The sequence below is a fragment of the Mercurialis annua genome, linkage group LG2, assembly GCF_937616625.2.
Source record: "Mercurialis annua linkage group LG2, ddMerAnnu1.2, whole genome shotgun sequence".
Lineage (NCBI taxonomy): Eukaryota > Viridiplantae > Streptophyta > Magnoliopsida > Malpighiales > Euphorbiaceae > Mercurialis > Mercurialis annua.
Genome location: NC_065571.1, coordinates 40,219,892 through 40,239,184, shown reverse-complemented (window position 1 = coordinate 40,239,184; position 19,293 = coordinate 40,219,892). Strand labels below are relative to the sequence as shown.

The 19,293-nt window shown below is 32.4% G+C and overlaps 2 protein-coding genes and 2 pseudogenes across 7 annotated transcripts; 2 read left to right on the top strand and 2 right to left on the bottom strand.

The window, feature by feature from the left end:
* Positions 1-1,722: 1,722 nt before the first annotated feature.
* Positions 1,723-2,372, top strand: LOC126668496 (two-component response regulator 24-like). Its single transcript, XM_050361687.2, has 2 exons — positions 1,723-2,001; positions 2,089-2,372. Exons 1-2 carry the CDS (start codon positions 1,723-1,725, stop codon positions 2,302-2,304), a joined length of 495 nt encoding a protein of 164 aa, XP_050217644.1. The 3' UTR covers positions 2,305-2,372.
* A 465-nt stretch (positions 2,373-2,837) lies between these two features.
* On the bottom strand, positions 2,838-5,173 carry LOC126666884 (uncharacterized). Of its 6 annotated transcripts, none has more exons than XM_050359781.2 (4): positions 4,520-5,173; positions 4,339-4,449; positions 3,343-4,240; positions 2,838-3,213 (listed from the first exon to the last, which is right to left on the bottom strand). In XM_050359781.2, exons 2-4 carry the CDS (start codon positions 4,354-4,356, stop codon positions 2,954-2,956), a joined length of 1,176 nt encoding a protein of 391 aa, XP_050215738.1. In that variant the 5' UTR covers positions 4,357-4,449; positions 4,520-5,173; the 3' UTR covers positions 2,838-2,953. The 6 variants fall into 6 exon arrangements, with proteins under 6 accessions (XP_050215738.1, XP_050215739.1, XP_050215737.1 ...); XM_050359782.2 differs by having other exon boundaries at positions 4,339-4,668; positions 4,926-5,173; XM_050359780.2 differs by having other exon boundaries at positions 4,926-5,172.
* Positions 4,662-7,406, top strand: LOC126668495 (clavaminate synthase-like protein At3g21360; annotated as a pseudogene).
* Positions 7,407-7,528: 122 nt separating this feature from the next.
* On the bottom strand, positions 7,529-11,761 carry LOC126667267 (lysM domain receptor-like kinase 3; annotated as a pseudogene).
* Positions 11,762-19,293: the final 7,532 nt, after the last annotated feature.

The following is a 19,293-nucleotide window of genomic DNA, read 5'->3' as shown; positions in this document are numbered from 1 at the left end:
ATATACCCCGAGTCTCTCCAACATATCCACAAGCTGCCCCTAGTTGTAGATATTTTGATCGCCCCCTTCGGAAAACGAGCGTTTGCCCACATTGGGATCTTGGGTGTTAGCTCTAGTGGCAGCTCCCTGTGGTCTAGGCTCGCCTTGAGGGTTCGAAGTGCTTGCCCCCGAGTGATCGGTCCTTCCAACAGATTGGCCTCATGCCTCGTCAAGAGCTTGACCGATCCATATGTATACCCTAACTTACTGGGTTGCTGCGTTGTTTTGGCCGAACCACCTGGATATCCGAACCGATTCGGTGTCTGATTTTGTTCGGCCCTTCTGTAACCCTGATCAGCAGTGGATTGCCCAGAAAAGAGTCGTCCCAGGTTTTCCATCGCCTTGTTGAGGCCATCCAAATTACCCTGGATTTTCCGTTGGACCGATGTTTGATCGGCCATGATGTTCCTCATCACTAGACATCTGGTGCATAGCACCATCGAACATGTCGAGAAACCCTTTCTGTGCGGTCTTTTGTAATGCAGCGACGTTTATTAGAAAAGTTAACCATATATTTATATAGTAGTAATATGTAGTATTATAAGATTAAGAAAAAGGTGGGGTCCATAGACTCCACCCTTACTAGTGTGCATCCGACACTGAACATCACATGCATATTTCAACCACCAAAATGAACTATTTCGAGAATATTTCATGCAAAAGTGTAGATTCCATGAAATGGTGGATTTAAATGAGGAAAATGATCCAATATTATTTTGTAAACTCGTTACTGATTATCACTTGAAAAAGATTAGTATATCGAGTCGCAGGCCCGGCCTTAGGCCTAGGCCACTAAGCCCTAGTCTAGGGCCTCATAATTTTAAGGGCCTCAATTTTTTTTATACCTATTAGTGTAGTGGGTTTTTTTTACTTTTGAACCTGTTTGCATTTACACTCGAAATATAATATTCAATTTATTTTATTTTATTTAAAATTAAATTCATATCTAAAATTTAGAAAAACAAACACAAATCTTCGAGTGTAAATGCAAACCTCATATCTAAAATTTTAGGTTTGCACTATTGATTTATACAATAATTCTGTCACTTTTTAGTTAAAAATTTGCATTCATTCATACTTATGTAATACGCCAATTTTAGGTTTTAAAAGAATTTCGAATTTTTTTAGTTAAACAAAAATATCAAATTTTCTAATAAATACATGTTTGGATCATATATTAGTTATGAGCTCAATTTTGAAAAAGAGCTCATAAGTATTTCATTAAAAATCAATGAATTTATTAGAAAAGTTAACCATATATTAATATAGTAGTAATATGTAGTATTATAAGATTAGGAAAAAGGTGGGGTCTATAGACCCCACCCTTAGCAGTGTGCATCCGACACTGAACATCACATGCATATTTCAACCACCAAAATGAACTATTTCGAGAATATTTCATGCAAAAGTGTAGATTCCATGAAATGATGGGTTTAAATGAGGAAAATGATCCAATTTTATTTTGTAAACTCGTTACTGATTATCACTTGAAAAAGAGTAGTACATCGAGTCGCAGGCCCGGCCTTAGGCCTAGGCCTAGGGCCTCATAATTGTAAGGGCCTCATAATTTTTTTTATACCTATTAGTGTAGTGGGTTTTTTTTTACTTTTGAACCTGTTTGCATTTACACTCGAAATACAATATTCAATTTATTTTGGCGCTTTGCAAGGAGTTAGGCCGGCGATGTCGGAGTTGGCCGGGAGCGGAGCTGATAAGAGCATGGAGGAAAGAGCCAATTCGAGCGGCGGTTTAGATGATGAGGGTCGGGAAGCTAGAATTACAGCCCTGGTGGTGAACGACGACTGTTTGCAGCGGATGATCCACCGAGCGTTTCTGAGGATGCTCGGAGTTGAAAGCCAGGAGGTTAAAAATGGAAAAGAAGCGGTCGATATTCACCGTTCAGAGAATAAGTTCGACCTGATCATCATGGACATGGACATGCCTGTCATGGACGGCGTTCAGGTATACGTACTGATCAACACATTTTTCATTTTCATTTCCGTTTGAACCAATAATATCTGAACATGATTATGTTTTTTAAAACGTCAGGCTACGAAGGAGCTGCGTAGCATGGGGGTACACAGCAGAATCCTTGGCCTGTCATCAAGAACAGGCGAAGAAACTAAGGAATTCTTGGCGGCAGGCTTGGATGTCTGTCGAGAGAAGCCGCTGACAGCTGAAAAGCTCATATCCATTCTGCATAGCGTCAAACAGGAAGCTTCGGCAAGCGAAGCGTCGAGCTCGAAGTCCGATTCGATATGCTGAGCCAGCTGAGTTGGTGTTCTGCCATTGTTTGTGTGAGTTAAGTGCAGTAGTGTTAGGGTTCTAATTAGTTTAGCAGGTAGAGAAATGACAGAATAAAAGGTCTGTAAATTTTTGATTTAAGCCTTACTATTTTAGTCATTTGTTAATGCTTATGAATTATTATGGATTGATGATTTACAGATTTAGCAGTATTTGCTAACAATTTTTAATGTTTATTAGAGTACATTAATTTACTCTTATTAACTACTCAATTTTCTTCTCCAAAAAGAAACCAATTATCTCAGATTGTAACTATGATTAAATTTAATAATTTTATGCATTAATCTTTTTTATTATATAGTAACTATTAATAAATTTGAAATTATTTTCTGATCTATTAATATAATAAATCGACATACTCTTATTTTCCTACTAATTATTGAAAATTTGATTTTGAAAACTATAATTATCATCAAGACTGATAAATTCAAGTCATTCAAAGCATAACCAATATATATGAAGAATAATGAAAATAAATGGATTGAGAAACAAGATAGAAACTTTCATCCAGAACATTACTTTATGAACAATGCAAAATACAAATGCTGATATGAATAAGTAATACAAGATGCTCATAAAGGCAAATGCCATACAGCAGAGTTAGTGTTTGTCATCTCAAATTATCATCCACAGAATTTTCTTCCCCATCACAAGAAACTTCATCGAGCATGTCGAGAAACCCTTTCTGTGCGGTCTTTTGTAATGCAGCGACGTTTAGACGAGCCCCATAACTAGTAGCGGCATCAAATCTCGTCCATAGCTCCTTTCTTAGAGTATTCTCACCGGCAAGCTTTCCTATCTGCATTGTACTTTCAGATTCTTTCCACATTAGGGTGTTTCCGACTGATATGAACCTGTCAGCGATAAGTCCTGTTTAAAACAAAATGTTCGAAATGTTATATCATGCCAAAGAATGATGGGTTCAGGATTCTCACTCAGATACCAAATTTTGCTTAGTGATGGATAAGAACATACAATTAAAAAAGGCTTAATAACAACGACCTTGATGATTATCCTCATTTGATGAACTTGAGTTTGTTTGCTGATTCAAATCAGGAGCATTGACTGGCAAGTGGGAGTCAATAGTAGCAACAACTGATGATTTTCCATCGGGTGGCTCCATCAGAATACACGTTTTAGGAGGTGAAAAAATCCAGTCAGGGGATGCTTCTAAGTCCTGTTTTCCTGCCTTGGATTTACAGGCCTGTTGTAACCCCAAAAGCTCTGGATACTTCAAAGCCAGATCCTCAGATTCACCGTCTGAAGAGGATTCAGATATCTTTGAAAGCATTCCAATTGGGAAAGGAGTAGCCTTTTGAAACATGGATTTGCCTTCATGAGTAGACTCGGAAAATGGTTCAAGCAAAACACACGATCTTGGAGGGGACATTTTCAAGCAAGGAGTCATGACAAGCATAGAGTGATCTTTCATAGTAAAGGCAGGAGAATCTGGAGTGCTTTTTGCTTCAGTCACAACCGAAGGCTTGATCTGAACCAATTTTGTAGTTACATCTTGAACTAAATCATCATTTACATCTTCCGACAACGATGGAAAAAATTGTAATTCAACAACAGGGTGATTCGAAGTCCCTTCGAGCAGTGATTCGGACAAGTCCGTGCGTTTTACAGAGAATGTTTTTGACATAGGAAGAGGAGTAAGCAAAAAGAGTTGCCTGCCTCTGTCAATATTGCAGCCAGCTTTCCAGGAGACAAGTGGAGATGGAGAAATCATCGAAATCCTCCCAGTTTCTTCCGGACTTTGAACCTCAAACTTTTCATCTTCATTTACAGCAGAAACAGCATTATGATCTGCCAAACACTTATCCCCAAACTGATTCTCAGTCTCGGAAGACCGGCTCTTATTAGAGAGTGCCCTTTGTAATCTGGGAGCCCATGGCTGCATAATTTAGTATGTAATTGCTCATAATATCATCAAGTAAACTCATAAAACTTTAAAAACTAGAAAATAATAATAATTTACATGAACTGAACTACCCTTAAAGATGAAAGCATATCAGACAAGAATTGACAGAATGATTCAATTTCTCTTTTTCCTTCTTTGTTTGTGGACTTCAAATCAAATGCTTGTGTAACAAGTTCATCAATCTGTCATATACATATAATACCAATTATACTTCACTGAAATTGGGAAACTTAATTCAAAAATGCACATAACCTTTAACCAAGGAAATCAAAGATTGTCTTTTTCTTTTCAAGTGACAAGAACTCTCTCCCGAATCGAAGTCCAAAATTGCTGTCAAACCCGCATACCCTGCAATTCTAGGTAAAGGGCGTGGCCAGGGGTTGAACCCGCGACCATGGAACCTAGACAGATAAATCTTAGATCACTAGACCAAACCCGTGCAGACAAAATTATCTTTTTGTAATCCTATTCATAACTAATAATATCAGAAGTAATTTAAAGAACATTACAAGAACATTATTAAAATAAGTAATCAACTTAAAATCCCTTAAACCTAAGCACTAAAATGCAATCTAAACCCCTAAAATCATAAAACGGCTTAAAAAGACTAAAATAAACACCACAATGAACATAAATTAGCTTTCGATTCGTTTCTCACCAGTTTTTACAATTTCTTTCTATTTCTCTGTGAGAGCGTTCTTTGATTTTTTTGGATTTGAATTTGAGAAGCAGGCAGGTAAAAGCAAAATGGATTTAAGATAATTTGGGTCAATTGGGGTCGGATGACCCGAATCGTACAAGAAATAAAAACCAAACCCCTATAGTTTTGCAATTAATTTCTGAAAAAGACCCAGTTGCCAATGTGATCCTGATTTTTTTAGTATCTTTCAATTTTAGCATAATTGAAAATAAAGAAGAAAAACTCAAATATTCATGAAATTTAACATATGTGATCATGTAGATCCAAAGAACCATTATTTGATATTTAGACACCTAGATGTAGATATATTTACAAAGTTCTCTCTCAAACCGAAAGTTTTTAGTCGTATCTCAAAATTTTTATATTTTATATTTTTAATTCGCAGTTTTAAATGGTTTTTAAAAAATATAATTTGAAATTGTTTTAAAAAATACTCTTAAAACAGTTTCAGTTTGTTTTTTTTGTTTTGGTACACGGTTCATGAGCTTTCTTGAACGGATCTCAACTATGAGACGAAACCTTTAATCCTTCCACATTTAGACTAATCCCCACCCGAGTAGTGTAGGTCCCTTGCGAGAGGCAGACTATGACCCTAAATTTTAAACGGGTGCATACATGAGTACGGTTCGAACCCGCGACCTCACTTAGGTCAGGAGAGCGCCTTACCAACTCACTTGCGCCTTAGAGTTAAATTTCAGTTTGTTTTTAAATACGTTGTTTGCAACCGTTTTAAAAATCGATTTTCGAACTGTTTTAATAGGTTTCTAAACACATATTTTTTAAATAGTTTTTAAAACAGTTTGCAGTTGCTGAAAAATAGAAAAATTTTATAAATTTTAAAAATAAATAAATGAAAAAATAATTTTTTAAATTCAGAGTATTTTTGACAAATACTATTTTTAGTTTCCTATCACACCCCTAACGTTCCCATTTTACAACAGTCCAACAAATTTCAAGCCCATTTGTTTTTTGGGCCTATCCAATCATCTTCCAAAATAAATCCAACGAACCTAGACGCCATTCCTGTCCAAGTCCCTACAAAACAACCCAAAAACAAAAATTACCATCATCAAATCACACAGTACAACATCAACAAGTCACTTAACAATGGCAAACATTTCAAAGAAATTCAAATCTCACTCTAAAAGAATTTCAATTCCATAATTTTCCCTTTGATCCTCTCTCCAAATCCCTCATCTTCTTCCTCCTTAATCGACTCAATCAAATTAGAAAATCAATTCCTCGATTCCTTACTCCACAAGCATGGAGCAGTTCTCTTAAGAGGCTTTCCAGTAAACACCGCCTCCGACTTCAACAATGTCGTTGAAGCTTTCGGCTTCGAAGAGTTACCGTACGTCGGCGGCGCTGCTCCGTATACCAACGTAGTTGGCAGTGTCTTTACTGCTAATGAATCCCCGCCTCAGAAAATCCCTTTTCACCATGAAATGGCTCAGGTCCGAGGCATCATAATCAAATGACTTAAGCGCAATTTGGCCCCTCAACTTGCAAGCTATGATCAATTTGGTTCTAAATTATTTTTAGAAAGATTGGATAATTTTGGATTGATTTATAATCGCGTTTTAGGCGAAGATGATGATCCTTCTTCCCCGATTGGTCGCGGATGGAAGTCCACTTTCTTAACCAATAAAAAATTCATAGTTGATCAAAGGTTTGTTCTTTAAATTTGGTTTGATATTGTTAATTTTTTTGGGGGATGTTCGGTTTTGAATATAAAAAGTTTTCAATTAAGTTCTAGCGTAAACCAAACTAAAATAATCAAACTGAACCAACTAGTTCGTGTCTTTTTTAAGAAAAAGCAAAATTTAGGTTTGGTTTGAATCCTATGTACACCCTAGTTCTTGTTGCATGTGATTTGGAAGCAATTGTCTTTAGCCATACTTCACTAAGTATGTTGTGTCTGAAACAGGGCAGCTAAGCTTGGAATGAAGTTGGAATGGTTAAAAGATGGAGGAGTCAAAACTGTAATGGGTCCAATTCCAGGTATCAAAAATGACGAATCAAGAAATCGTAAGATTTGGTTAAATAGTATGGTGGATGCGTATACATGTTGGGAAGATGACCGAAATGATCTGGTGAAAGCCGTGACTTTTGGAGATGGTGAACCGTTACTAGGAGATATTTTTTATGATTGTCTGAGAATACTTGAAGAGGAGAGTGTCGTTATTACTTGGCAGAAAGGTGATGTGTTGTTGATCGATAACTGGGCTGTTCTTCATGCCCGGAAATCGTTCATTCCGCCTCGCCGGGTATTGGCTTCCCTCTGCAAGTAGCTTCCTTCCCGCTTGCAACTGCACGAAAGTGAAATTTAATATCTTTCGCAGTCTTTTCATATTAAACTTTCTCATTTCCGGTTCTATGTTATATGTAACATAATATCAAAATATTTATGATAAATTCGTACATATGTATGCATGAAATCAAGAGCATTCAAAATCAGAATGGAGCGAAAATAGAATAAATGAATCAAACGAGTATATGCTATTGTAATATGCTATCAAACCATCTCTAACAAAAGAAATCAAGCCTTTTACCTATCTAGAGCACCACAACTTTTACATTACACCAAAAATTTCCACTCAGCTAAAATTTGTGTACAAATATGAGGGATGAAAAGATGTAGATAAATAACATCTAACTAGTACCACCAGATTACCACTTTATTGAAATTTTAGGGTTACTATGCATGAGTAACTAGAAGGACTATAGTGGCTCGATCGAGAACAATGGAGGAGGTGGTCGAAAGGAGCTTGCACTTAACCGCTATCTTCCTTAGACTAAGCCATTGAAAACTTGGCTATTTCTGGCAAGAGTTGCTTCTCATTCAATGGAGGATAAAAGAATATGTGATAGTGAAATCACAACTTGCTTCATGTCGGGCCGTAGGATGGAATCCTCATCTACACATTGTTTTGCGAGCATGGCCATCTACGCATATTGACATCCACCGCGAAAAGAGTGAGCAACTGTATGACCGGCCAATATATAGTGGCATGACCATAAGTAATGAAAACTTACCTTGAATATACAATCATGGGGATACGGATCCATCATGTTAGGATCGATGTAATCTTTCAAGCTTGACATGCTAATGGAGTCGGGCGCATTTCTGAGAGCCGCTAGCATCTGTAATTATAGAAACCGTAATTGAAAGTTGATATAAGGAACATTGATGCACGTAAAGAGTTTGAGAGAATGGAAATGAGGTATTAATCATAATCATATTCGTATACATGAAGAGCTAAGCATAATGGAATTTTCCTGTGGATTTTAGTATAACCAAACAAAATTTATGTAGTATCAGAACTTACAATGGACGCTAGTGGACGCTTCTCAGAATTTTTTGTCATTGCACCTTCGGTTCGTATGATGGCTTCTCTCCCTGATACGAGCTCAAAAAGTACAACACCAAATGCATACACGTCACTTTTGGCTGTTGCAAGACCGTCACTTAAATATCTGCAACCAATACTAAGAGTTGAGACAATCTGAAGGACTTATGTTAGACCAAAAATAGCCGATAAGAGCTACATTGCTTACTCCGGAGCAAGATAACCAAATGTACAGACCGACTTTTGTTGTTGTAGTTTCTCCCTCTCCTATTTTTCCCACAAGTTTTTCCTATCCAAAATCTGATATCTAAATGCAAAACACTTAGTGAGCTAAACCAATGTGTATCGAACATTACAAAATATAGTCAATGAGATTCGATATCTTAAAACCTTTGCCCGGAAGGATTCATCAAGCAATATGTTGCTCGTCTTGATATCACGGTGAACATAATGTGTTTTGGTGTGCTCATGAATATACTCGAGTCCTCTAGCAGCATTAAGAGCAATCTGGACCCGCATAATCCATGATAATGACATATGACCTTCAAGCAACAATTGTGACATTTAGTAACCATAATTAATGGCTCATAGCTCAAACTCAGGCAAATAAATGCCACTAGTCTCGGTAATAGTGTTGATGGATACGAAAATAATATTCAATGATAGGTTCTTCTCGGTACGCTCATTTCATTTTTTCAGTATTATGATTACATCTTACCCCTGTTTTCAGGGTCATGTAAATGGCTTTTGAGTGAACCCTTTTGTGCATACTCGTAGATTAGGAACAACTCGTCATCATTAGTTGCATAGCCAATCAACTCTACCTTCACAAAATCAAACCAATATACGAGTCATATTTTTGAGTAACGAACACCAAAAGGCTTGTAAACTAAGCATCATCAAAAGCCTTTAATTTTAAAAAGAGCTTTACCAGATTTGAATGGTGGACCTTGCATAAGACTTTCATCTCCGCCATAAATTCTTTAGTTTTCGTGGCAGTCATTCTCTTGATAGTAACTTCCTAGAAGCATTGGCATGGATGTTATTGGAGTGACGCTGAAAGTTGCCATACAAAGTAATTTATAACTCAAGAAGCAAATGGAAACAGCTAGAAACCTGGTCTCGAAGGTTGTCGTAATATACAGACCCAAATGTTCCATGCCCAATAAGAGTTGCATCAGAGAATCCATCAGTGGCATACATAATTTCCTCATATGGGAAAATTACCGAATTCTCCATGCCTGGCACGTCAGTTCCTAGAGATGTGAAATAAAATTTGAAATCACACATCACAAACTAAAATTTTGGTAAGGAAATAGCGTAGTCTAGTTGCACCAATAACTTGACAAATCAATGCTTAATATTAAGCTATGTTTGGTTTATGGAATGGAATATGATGGAATAGTTATAGAATAGCTATTCTTTACCTTTTGAGAGGAATAGTTATTCCACAAAATCATGGAATATCAATTCTATTCCGGACCTATTCCATGAACCAAAGTAAAGAATATCTAAACTATAAGGAATAGCTATTCTATTCCGGGCCTATTCCGTGAACCAAACATAGCCTAACAGTTCTGAAAATAAAATCATTTCATAATCTCTTAAATAATTCTACCTTTGGGTATAGTGATGTGGTGGCTTCTAGACTCGCCATTTGATTGCTTCCAGTCTCTAGATTTTCCGGACATGTACCTTCCTGAAGCACAACAGAAGCTTGGCTTGCGAAGAATTTGAAACTTATTAGAAATTTTGCCATCTTTAGCAGGATCTGAATGAGCTTTACAAAAGCAGCTGGATGACTTCAAGCATACATAAAAAACAATACAAGATACAATCAGCATAAGACCAATGCTAAGGCCGCCCAAGATCCATCCATATGGCACATGTGACTTACTCTCTGATGCATTTGCTGCAAACATAATCCAATTACGTCAATGAAGTGCCATTTATGACAAACCAAAAGAACCAAGGACATATTGATAAAATAAGGAAATGAGTAATTTTCATAATCATAAGCTCAATTACCAAACTAACGCCTCTGGACTTTACTGCCAATGCTTCTAAATTCTAATTATCCTAGTGTAACGCTGCAAATGTGGATTATGCGAGAAAGGCAAGTGATAAAAATTAACACTTGTCATCTATTCCTACCTAGTAGCTCATACTTCAAGTACTCAACCACATTTCTTTATCAAGTAATATTTCAGGTCATAATCAGCAGGCTGATTTCTTTACGTAACTTCGCATTTTGATGTTTTAATTATACAAGCATAAATAATTTCTAAAGCCCGGCAACATCATAAAGATTCAAAGTCATACCTGAGGAAGCGCTAAAAGCAGGTTCAGGAACAGGAGTGGGACTCGGAGAAATTTCACTGTCCAGAGGAAAAGGCTCGCCGGGAACTAGATAAAATAGGGAAAGATCAATCAGCATGTCGCTTGCAGAATATGGAGATCGACATGTTTTTCAAAAACGATTTGAAAAAGAAGCCCCGTTAAAGAACACAACAAAATGAAAAACTGCATGGCGAATCAAACTTGTGTTTCTAACAAGAGAAAGAGGAGAACTGGCTCTGTCCTAAATTTAACACGGGAACTCATTCTCAACTTTCTAAAGAAAAAAGTAACTAATCCAACAACAATTTCAACTTCTTTAGCACATAATTACTTAAACCCTCGGTAGCATGGACACAGATATGGGGAAACGGAACACATGAGCACGGAAAAACAGTGTTATCTGAGTTTTCTTTGTCAAAAATGAAGTTTCATGTCCGAAACGTCAGATTTTCAACACGTTTCCCAAATGAAAAATGTTGATTGAATGAAGTGTCCGTACAACCTATCTTAAACTAAAATTATGCTTCTGCTGGTATTTAAATCAATACCAACATCTTAAAAAGCACAGAGCAGACTGCAACAGGGCACTCCAACTACACATATTTACAAAAAATATACAATCAGAACTACTTACAACTTTAATCAAAATCTATTAGCTCCATAAGAAATTAAGAATTAAATAGGCATAGCATCATCACAAATTCCAAAAAATTAAGTCAAAAAAACATTATCACCAATCTCATTTTTGTATCAACTCATATTTCAATTGCTAAAATCAATTAATTTCCTTAAAACCATGTAAAATGGTATCATGAGTACACAAAAATTGACTTTGCAAAAAAAAAATACCAACCTGAATTTAAAGGAATATAATAAAGGGTAATTTACACAAATCACTCAAAAGAGGTCATTTCTATTATTTCTACCTCAAGAATTTTATTTTGACAATAATCTCTCAAAAAAAAGGAAAACTTTTCATAAATCTCTCATAACCCAAAATTAGTTGTTATTATAATAAAATTGGACAACTATACCCCCCCCTTCTACCTACCGTATGAGAGAAGAAGAATATACAGCAAGAAGTCCAATCCAACGAGGCTGCATCACTGTTTAAGGGTTCTGATCACCAGGAAAGTTGATTTCTCGGCAATCTCTTGCTAGAAAGATCGATCCTTGTTGTTCTTAATTAAAAGATCCAGAGTGATCGGCGGCGACAAATTCTAATTCTATTGAGATTATGTCCTGCGAATATTATGATTATCCTCCGCCGTCGCTGCCTCTAATACCGCCGGTGAGCATGATTGTTTTAGGACGTGATGGCTACAGTGTTGCTATTAATGTTGATTACGGAAAATGGGTGAAGGAGCTGCGATTGGAGAAGGAACGGTACTTGATGAATATGGGTCTGGGTTTTAGTTCCTGTACGGGTTTCAATTTTGATTCGGATTATGGTCAAGAAGAAAGGTTTAATAGAGCATAGTATGTGAAAAATGCATAAAGGCAGCATTATTAGTGAACAAAGAATTAATGTTCAGTTCAAGTTCAAGTGATTTTAGTTCAATCAATTGTTGTTTTAATTCAGGAAATGTTTAGCAAACTTTATCTTTTTTTTGTAACTTTTTTGTTTAGAAACATATATTGTACTAACCATTGAATTTCAATTGTGGGAGCCTCAATTCACAATTGAAATTGATAGTGTGTTTACTATAATTACATCAAAATCTATAGTTTGATGCAAATACAAGCACTGTAACTAAAAAGCTTAAAATATTGTAGCTGTGTGTATGCTCAAATGTTTCTGCAACTTATATATCTTTCTATGTTTCTCATTAATTTGATGTTTTTGAAAAAGTAGTCGAGGCTTATTCATAAATTCTTGAAGACTTTGATTGATGTTCTTTTTGGAGTAGAAATAATTCCAAAAGCAACTAAAAGTTTCTCACTATGGTAAGACAAATTTGATCTCTGTCCCTCTCTCTTGTGTGTCTATGTTAGGTTTTTGTTCATGTTCATGGAAATCAAGATATAAATTATTGTATCTATGATTCGGATTACTTGTCTACAACTTTTTCCTTATAAAGTTGACATTTTTCTTATAAATCTGTATTACCTTCTTCTAATCGATTAAAAAAAACCTTTGACTGATCTTTTATAGAATACAAGAAATAGTTGTAATTGAGATATGAGAGTGTGAAAATGGGCGTCTGGCTTATATAGAGAAGGTTTTAGTGTGTAAGAATGGCGGTCTATATTATTTGAAGAAGTATGATATACTTGTTTAGTTTTAACCGTGGACACTTTCTTACAAAAGCTTAATTAATCAATTATGAAAGTTGAAATTTTGAATGAATGGTAGACTTTATCTTACGTTGCATTTACGCCATACACACTTAACAATTCTATTTTGCTTCTGCTTATTATTTTTATTAGTAACTCTAAAAATTACCAAAAATTCCGTATGACGTATTATTTCAGGTATATATAAGATTCACATCAGGTTGTTTTTCAGTTTTATAAACTGTCAATTATATTTCACTTAAAAATATTCAGTTTTTATAATAAATCATATACCAAAATTTTCTATATATAAAATATCAGATAAAATTGTAAAGAGTGACAAAACAAATTTTGTAAAAAAATAAATTAAGGTAGTTCAGTTGATACAGGTTCATATCAGGTTCACATTAGGTTGATTTTTGGTTGTATAGACTGTTAAATACATTTCACTTAAAAGAGATATTCAATTTGTCTATTACACTAAATCTCAAAGTTTTATCAATATAAAATATCAGTTAAAATTGTAAAAAACAGTAAGACAAATTTTATAAAAAAAAAAATTAAGGTAGTTCAATTGACATAGGTTCATATCCGGTTCACATCAGGTTGATTTTCGGTTTTATAGACTATCAATTACATTTCACTTAAAATAAATATTTAATTTATATTATACAAAATTTCAAAATTTTCTCTATAAAAAATGTCATTTAAGATTGTAAAGATTAGTAAGACCAATTTGATTAAAAATTAAATTAAAGTAGTTCAATTGATATAGGTTCACATCAGGTTCATATTAGGTTGATTTTCGGTTTTATAGTTGTCAAATACATTTCACTTAAAAGAGATATTCAATTAGTAGATTACACTAAATCTCAAAATTATCTCGATATAAAATGTCATTTAAAATTGTAAAGAGCAGTAAGATACAATTGATATAGGTTAATATTAGGTTCACATCAGGTTGATTTTCGGTTTTATAGACTATCAAATACATTTCAATTAAAATAGTTACTCAATTTTATAATAAAAATAAAGCAACCGTAAACATCATTTGGAATAAAAGCTACAAAATAAAATTAAAAACCATTAAATTTGTAAAACCATACACTAAGATAGCAAACAATTTCATTATTTGCCAGCACTTTCTTTCTCTTCGCTGGATCCAAGACCATCACTAGACTTGCCATTTTCTTTCTAATTTTTGAAAAAAATCATCTAAATGAATGACTTTCCTTTCAGCATATGTCAGAATAATGGACCACAGACTCACCTGAAACCAAATATGAACCTAATATTAACCATTTATGACCAAAGTTTATTAATAACAAATGGAAACAGAAATTAATACAAATAGAGACAAATCTGCTCTGTCGCAACTTCATCAAAATCTCTCTGTCAACAGGGATGGATTTTGGAAAAAGTAAAGCTTGCCACTTTAAAATGCGAAAAATGACAACTTCATTAACCAACTGAAGGAAGGAATTCTTCACTTCCGGACTACACTCATAAAACCAATAAAGAAACACAAGAGGACAACTCTGAAGACGGTAAGTGTATATATGTTCAGCTTCTTTAAGACTATCCGGACCAAAAATAGCCTTAGGAGACAAACAATCAAAAGTACATTTAAAAACATCAATACCCCACTGGTAATCATTCAACTAATCGAAATCAACAATATCAAATTTTTTTAATGAAATACTTGTCCAAAATTTCATTAGACACTATTGGGTAACCGTATGTATTGACATCACTGTAACATTTTAAACCTTACACTAAAGTAAACTCCTCAATACTGAATTTCAGCCTATGACCTCCGACCTCAAACCACATCTCATACTTATTATATTGCTCTTCCCTCAATAACAAATAATGCAAACAATAAAAATGTTGGAAAGGTATATTTTACCATCTTACTTCTCTTTGATCTTTACTGTCACTGCCTTCATTAAATGACATTATAATAGCAGATAAGGCTAAACATAAAGACCAAAATGAAAATTATTATTTGTGCACAATTTTTATTGGCGTTGATTTGGGGAGTATCATTCACTTTTTAGAAGCAATCAAGGGAGCAATAATGATGTAAATGTTGCTTCACCAATCTGAAAAATAAAGGCACTATTGCAATTTACATCTTTCATGAACAAACAACAGTACTCATGCCAACATGATGAGAACTGAGTGTTAATCATGAAAAATTGAAGTCTACCAACTAATTAATTTAACTCAACTATCTTCTAATCCCTATTAAACGTTTTAAGCTTCATTTGTATACATTTTAGTTTCTAAAGGCTGTAAAATTGATCGGTTTAAATCCAAACGGTCTGCAAGCATAACTCCAAGAAGAAAAAGCTAAACATCAAACATCCACATCGTTTATCCATCAAAAATGTCAACAAAGATGAAACAACTTGTGAGTCAATAATACTACACATAAGCAAGCCTTTCAGAGCTGCATAACACAAATTTAATTATTTCAATGAACATAATTTAATTTCATGGAGAATTGAAATAAATCTTCATTTATTACAGCTGGGTCTGACTTCAAATCAACTTTATTCTCGTTTGAATCACAATAATTAATTAATCAAATTCATAGAAAAAACAGTAATCTTACTCATTATTCTCTCTATAATCTTTCTTTCAATGTCGACGTTACCGAGCAAATATACAGGAATAATGGTAAGGGAAGATAGATGTGAAATATGTTAAGGAGTTTAATAAATAGAAGCTCTAGAGAGGAAGAAACAACGATCAACTAAATTTTTTACTGATGACGACAGCGGAGAAAGCAGAAAATGGTTGATGAGAGATGAGATTGTTGCGCCGGTAATCCAACCACCGCTGCCTCCGATCTTCCTATTATAGCTTGCTTACTCTCATATTCTAATCTGTAATTCCTAAATGAAAGGGTAAATAAGTCTAAAATTAAAATGAGGTATACTATGAAAACAACTTTTAAAAAATGAGAGATTTCTGCAAAAAAATAAATTCTGAGTCGCTAACGTAAAGATTTCAACAATTGAGTTATATGGTGTAATTTTCTCTATAATAAAGAGAAGCAGCAGTAACATTATCAGGATTCCATATCCCATTAGCCGATTCAATACTGCTCATACTAACTCCAAATCGACTCGCTAAAGACTCAACCGAGTCCTCTTTCTTCATGACATAGCTCATCAAGTAATTCCACAACCCATCAGAACATCCACAAAACAATCTCAACAAAATCACAGCACCAATTTGAACTGATCTTCCATGGTTACATCAAACATGCTTTGAATCACTGCTAGCTAAAGACTGGTTTAGAACATTAAAAAATTGTAAAATTTGTCAAATAAAATAAAAATGTGGGTGAATTAAATATACCAATGTGTCATCATATTATTTCTTTATGCTATTATGGCCACGGCTACAACTATTGGTCATTCCTTGCTACTTTGTTCACTATTTGTTTTGGTACACATTAACTCATCATATTCATATCACCCAATTATAATAACCATCACTAATTTTACCATTACACCATATCTATATCTATACTATAATATAATCTTGAACTCCAAATTAATTTTGACAAGTGGATCGACTACGAATTGCCATGTGGCAATTACTCATTTAAAATTAATTTATTATTTTATTAAAAAATCTAATAATTAATATTTTTTAAGCTATAAAATATGAAAAGTTAAAACATGCAATAATTAAATTTATTTCATAACTTATAAATATTAATAGTATAGAAAAACTCTTAAGATTTTATAACTTATAAACATGAAAAAAGAAACTCTTCAAATTTCATCGCCATCAAATTTATAAAATTCTATAAGTATAAATTTAAATTAAATTAAATTAATTTTTTTTATTTTTAATATATAATAATATAAAAAAATATTTTATTTCTCATAATTTAAAAATACATCCTATTAAATATTACATATTTTAAAATAGTATTATAAGAATTAAAAAATTAAAAAATTAAATTATGAGAACTAAAATACTTTTATTTCATTATATGCTAAAAATATGAATAATTTTCAAACTAAATTTAGTAAATTAAAATTTAAAGTTATAGAATTTAATAAATGTGATGGTTATAAAATTTGAAGAGTTTCTATTTATGTTTATAAGTTATAAAATATTAAGAATTATTAAATATTATTAACATTTATTGGTTATGAAATCAAATGTATTAATTTTTTTAACGTTTCATATTTTTAAAAATAAGTTTTGTATAACATCTAACTTTTCATATTTTTCAATTAATTACAACTCCTTTGTCATGAAATATATAAGTGTATATATATATAAATCCATGCACACATATTTAATTATAAACAAACATGGGTTTTTAGAGTTTTTTTTATATCTATTTCTTTCTATTTTTTCATACTTGATATTGTCTCATGCAACTTTTTCCCGCAATAAAAGAGTTTTTAATCATTCATAATGAAGAACGCTTGGAGTAAGTATCGTCTATTTTTTTGAAATTGTTTAGTTTATGTGTATGGTTGTTGTTGTTATATTTTAATTTATTTTAGTGACATGTGACCTAACTTGCTAAAGAATTCAAAGAAACGACAATTGAATGCCATTGGAATATATATATTTTAGACATGAACCATACAATCGTAATTATATGATTTCAATGATAATGTTGATTTTATGAGGTTTATCAAAACAATTTAACATAAAAGATTTTATGTTTTGCATTGAATTGATTTAAGGTTGACAATTATTTTCCATCAAATGTCTTTTTATTCATTTATATGACATATCTCTTATTTTTTTTAATTATATTAAAAAAACAGTACGTTAATAAAAAAATTGATTATGAATTTTAAATGTTAAATTATAATATCATTATTTATATGTTATGAAATATGAAATAGTTTTGAAATTAATTAAATGTAATTAAAATTTAATCTTATTAATTTTTTTATTGTTTTGGTTATGAAATTTAATGAATTTTAGTTAAAATGTTGATTTTATGAGGTTCATCAAAACAATTTAACATAAAAAAATTTATGTTTTGCATTGTATTGATTTAAGGTTGACAATTATTTTCCATCAAATGTCTTTTTTATTCAATTATATGACATATCGTTTTTTTTAATTATATTAAAAAAAACAGTACGTTAATAAAAAAATTGATTATGAATTTTAAATATTTAATTATAATATCATTATTTATGTTATGAAATATGAAATATTTTTGAAATTAATTAAAAGTAATTAAAATTTAATCTTATTAATTTTTTTATTGTTTTGGTTATGAAATTTAATGAATTTTAGTTAAAATTTAATGAAATTTCCTTAAAGTTTATGAGTAGTTCTAATTTACGTTTAAAAGGTATGAAATATGACGAATTTTTATTAATATATTAAATATATAAAATTTGAAGAATTTTTATTATATTTAAAACTTATGAAATTTATCATGTTTATAAATTATGATATAGATAATATTTTTTAAAATTATTAAAATCCCGCGCAACACGCGGGCATCGACCTAGTATATATATAGTCTTCATCATAATAAATTTACTACCATCACATTACATATTTTAAGTATATACCACACTACCAAATAAAAGTTTGTTTAACTATTCATACATTTTATTATTTTCTCTCTAATTTTAATTTGACAAACTTTTGTTATAAAATATTTCAATTTAAGACACATTAGTTTATTTGTTCAATAAAATATAATTCTTTATTATTATTTGGAATGAGAGTTTTGACGTTTATCGAAAAAATTGATTTCATAACCTTCTATTTGAGCTATAGTGCATTAGCGATTCAACAAAACATGATTACTTCCTTGGTAATGCATCCATTAAATGCTTAATTTTTTCTAATGTTGCGCATATTTGGATTTTTACAATCTTCCCCTACTCTCTTTTGTTTGCACTTGTGTTTATTAATATTGATTTTTTTTATTAGAATATTAAATTTCTATGTCACATAAAATGTTAACGGTATTGAATTTGACCAAAAAATGGTGATTTAAAAAATTCAGTATAAATAAAAATTTGGAAACACAATTTTAGTAACGTTAAAGTATGAGAATGAACAAAAAAATATGCCACGGTCAAACATATACAGTTATTTCGGTGAAAATTTACCTATTACAAAATGAAAAATATAAAAAATCTAATATAGACAAATAAAGATGCAGAGATGAATGTTAACAATGAATAAATAAAGGAACCCAAATATTCATTTTGCCTAATAGGTTTGCAAAAATCTTGAAAGTGGCTATATGAGACAATCACACGATAGGTACAGTGATTTTATTACATAAATCCAAAAATATAAGAATTTAATTTCATGGAAGAAATATATTTTTTGTG